At 53.9% G+C, this 3,540-nt stretch overlaps 1 protein-coding gene across 1 annotated transcript; it reads left to right on the top strand.

Moving 5' to 3' along the window:
• Positions 1-1,601: 1,601 nt before the first annotated feature.
• Positions 1,602-2,207, top strand: ISF_07383 (hypothetical protein; the record flags this gene model as incomplete). Its single annotated transcript, XM_018850986.1, has 1 exon — positions 1,602-2,207. One exon carries the CDS (start codon positions 1,602-1,604, stop codon positions 2,205-2,207), a length of 606 nt encoding a protein of 201 aa, XP_018701898.1.
• Between the last annotated feature and the right edge of the window lie 1,333 nt (positions 2,208-3,540).

Here is a 3,540-nt window from a genome sequence, read left to right as displayed (position 1 = left end):
TCAACGGTCTGGTGCGAATACCATTTGGCAACTCTGACGCCGTTGTTTCTTTTCGTGCCTTCCTAGTCACCACCAGCTTACCAACCACCACCTCCAGCCAGGGATGTCCATGTTTGGCATGGATGGGCCTGGAAACCGGAGTTCAGGAAGGAAGCAGAAGCAAGGTTGGAACCTGACCCCCACGAACAGCCAGCGAGATACGAGTTTCATGAAGGTCACTAACCGGAACAATTCCCAAGAAACTCATTGCCAGCTAACAAACTTCCGAGTGACTCAGCTGCCCATTTGTTGCGAGAGCCACGTCTGCACCACTTGACGACATCCGACGCTGAAAACAGGGATGTCTCCTGCACAGTGTCCCAATATTCACCCTGCTAGCGGAACGAGTTGTGTTGCAAGCAACAGCTCAGGCCCGACTCAAAACCATAACCGGCGCTCTTATTGCTGGAATTGAGGCAGCGGTGCTGTGGCCGCCTGTCACTAACAGTCTCACACCTCTGACCTGACCCGCCACCGGTCTGGACAGATGGGTGCTGCTGGTCCCCGACTAGTTGAACTCACTGCTCAGTCTGGCTGCCTTTGACATTACTAGCCTCCGGTCTCTGTGCTGCTGAACGGCGGTGGCTCCAGAACCGGCCGGAAAGTTGTTACTGCCACCCCACCTAGGTGACCGTTTGCCAACCTTGTGTTGCTGGCTCAGCTGAACCCCTTTGCCTTTGGCTCTGGATTCAGTGTTAGCGCCCCGCGCCATCCCTCAAGTGCGGAATGGTTTGGTTGCAAGATTCATGTAGCTCCATTTCTGTCAAATCGCCCAAAGCATGCTGCCCTTGGAGCTGGCCGCCCATGCAAGATATATATTCCTGTAGCACCCCATGCGTGGAGCCTTGTCTCGAATATCGACTCTGTCCTTTACGAACGGCGGCCTCTTGATGGAACTGAGATAGCATCATCAACCCGGTTTATACACAACGACCCGGCTCAGCGAAGGCGACAAGTACGACAATTTGACAGCATACCCTGACGGGCTCGAAACTCGCTAAGAAAACGGAACATTTTCGCTCTACGACTTTGGGCTGAGCTGGCTTCGCATCTTTGCAACCAGATCTCAGTCAACCGACCACAACTTAGAGTCAACAACGCTCTTGGTCAGTTCTCAGTACAACCGGCGGATCCGCATATCAGCAGCAACGACAACCCCACCGTCGAAACTTCTTCGCGGCCCTGGCAATAGCGTCAGGCTCAGAGGCCAGCGCTGTGACATCACCCCTGCAGTTCCTTGCAGCTGGCTTCTGCTAGGCATTTGTGCATACCCCAGCCCAGCGTTGGTGTCCAAAAATAGCTTGGCGTAGCTGACAATGGTCGATGCCGTTCGCGACGACTTACACGGCCCGCCGTCAGGCAGCCGGCCGTTGTTTTTTAACTCGGAGCAGCCCACCAAGACCGCCATCCAAACTGGCCTTGCCGTCTTGTGCTTCTTATTAGTTGTTCGGTTCTGCCTACAGCGTTGCGTTGCTTGGCGACACATGTCCAGAGCTCGCCGTCAGTCATCTACACAAGAACCAGAACAAACACAACCAACGGTGCCTATACTTGACGAGAAGATGCGGCCCGAGTCCGATTTAGCGGAGGAGCGCAGCTCTGCCACGATTTCATGTTCTGCGCTGCGCTCAACGTCAGAGAGACATCAAAGACACTTTTTCACGAGGCTGCCGCCTGCACCTCCGTTGACACCACCGGAACTCAGCACCTCCATCTTTGCGTGCAACGAGGATGTGGATGGATTCATCAGCCAACCGAACCCGGACTACATGTCGGATACCTCGTCGATTCCCTTGCAAAATTCGCAACCTATTCCGCAAACTCACTCTTACGCGAAGATGGTTACCGTTGAGGGGCACATGCCTAACAACGAGGGCAGTGCATCGTCGGCCCCGACTTTCAGCCCCGGCTCCTATCCTGGGAGCGCGATGCTCCCACCACCACCGCCCGGGTCACAAAACCAAGTACGGGTCTATGAGGATGACACGCCCCGCCGCAACGTCAACGTTCAGGGGGAAATCATTTCTGTCGTCAACCAAGACGGTCGAGGCTGGAGTCGTCATACGCGCGTGTATGGTGGCGGAGCATGTCTAGCGTGCGCAGCATCGGGCGGACACGAAGGTGGATTTTACGGCGCCACAGTGACACCTGAGGAGATGCGGTACTGATTGATCAGTGATTTTGGAGGTTAAATTCCCCGACAACTATTATTCTATTTTGGGGTGAACCCCTGCAATCTCAGCAAGGCGTCAACGGAAGACATTGGATGGCTGGGGCAGGGAGCATCGAGGCAAATTACGGCGTTCATTCGGCTGACAAACTATTTATGATGATGACGGAAATTTGGAATTTCAAACAAGATTGATACATGGCAAGAGACGGCAGCATTTGGTTACAAGTACCATGCATCCAGGGCTCAGCGACGGGCCTCTTTTTCCAGCGCTTTTACTAACGATACACCCCATTTTGGTATATACTTTATCTGCAAGGCGCAGAATTACATATTTAAAAAAAAAGAATTATCCCAATTTCATCTTGATTGAGCATCTTTCAACTATTGAAGTGCGTGCCGATCGAGTGGATGCAGCGACGCCTTTGGGGACCCGATTTGGAAGTGTGGCGGATGACGGGAGGCTGCTGCCTATTCAAAGTCGGCCACACTAATAAATGTGAGGCTGAGTTTCTTCCAGGATACTTGTTTCGAGGGAAGTTGCGTGTTCCTGCGATAACCGTTCTTGCCGCATTTGTGAGGGGACGTAAAACGGTCGTCGAGGCGAAGCAGCCGGCGATGCAGTGTGGCAAAGATAGCTGAGCATGGATACACTAGCTATGTACGTAGTTACCACCTACGTCTGCATGCATGAAGTACGACAAGTGGACAGCAAATGGTATCTGAGCTGTCAGAAACGCCCAATCCCTCCTCCCTAGGGCTATTATCATCAAGGAGGGGAGGCAACTCGATACCAAAGCTGGCCTGTTGCAGTTCGCCCCGTCCATCTTCACGGACGCGAGCGGCGAGAGGGATGGGGCGACAATTTGGACTAAGAAGTCGGGCAAAGGCTCGTTTAGGATATATTTAGAAGAATCAAAAACTAGAAAAACTGCCAAGGCAAGCAAGTCAAGCGGGTGGTTGGTTGGTTGGTGGACTCGCTCGCCCCCACGCCCAGAGTGACGACGATGGTGGCGCGCGCACGCAAGTCAGCCCAACGCGTCATCTCTCTCGAAATGTACCGAGAAATTCCATGACATGGACAGGCGTAGTCGGGATCGGTGCGCGAAGGAGGGAGGGAGGGAGGGAGGGGTGGCTGAGGAAAAGGCAGCCTGTGCGCGATGAAGGCCGAAAGAGGAATATATCCGGGGCGGTAGTGGTGGTGGTGGTGGGTTCGGGAGTCAGCCCTGCGGGATGGGCAAAGTCGGGCGAACAAATGGAATCACCGCATGACATGAAGCGTGGTATGGGGTGTACCATGGGAGGAATGCCGCGGTCCTTTGTTGGATGTT

Source organism: Cordyceps fumosorosea, assembly GCF_001636725.1.
Source record: "Cordyceps fumosorosea ARSEF 2679 chromosome Unknown scaffold_21, whole genome shotgun sequence".
NCBI lineage: Eukaryota > Fungi > Ascomycota > Sordariomycetes > Hypocreales > Cordycipitaceae > Cordyceps > Cordyceps fumosorosea.
Note: the sequence above shows the minus strand (reverse complement) of the source record. Positions and strands in the feature narration are given on the sequence as shown.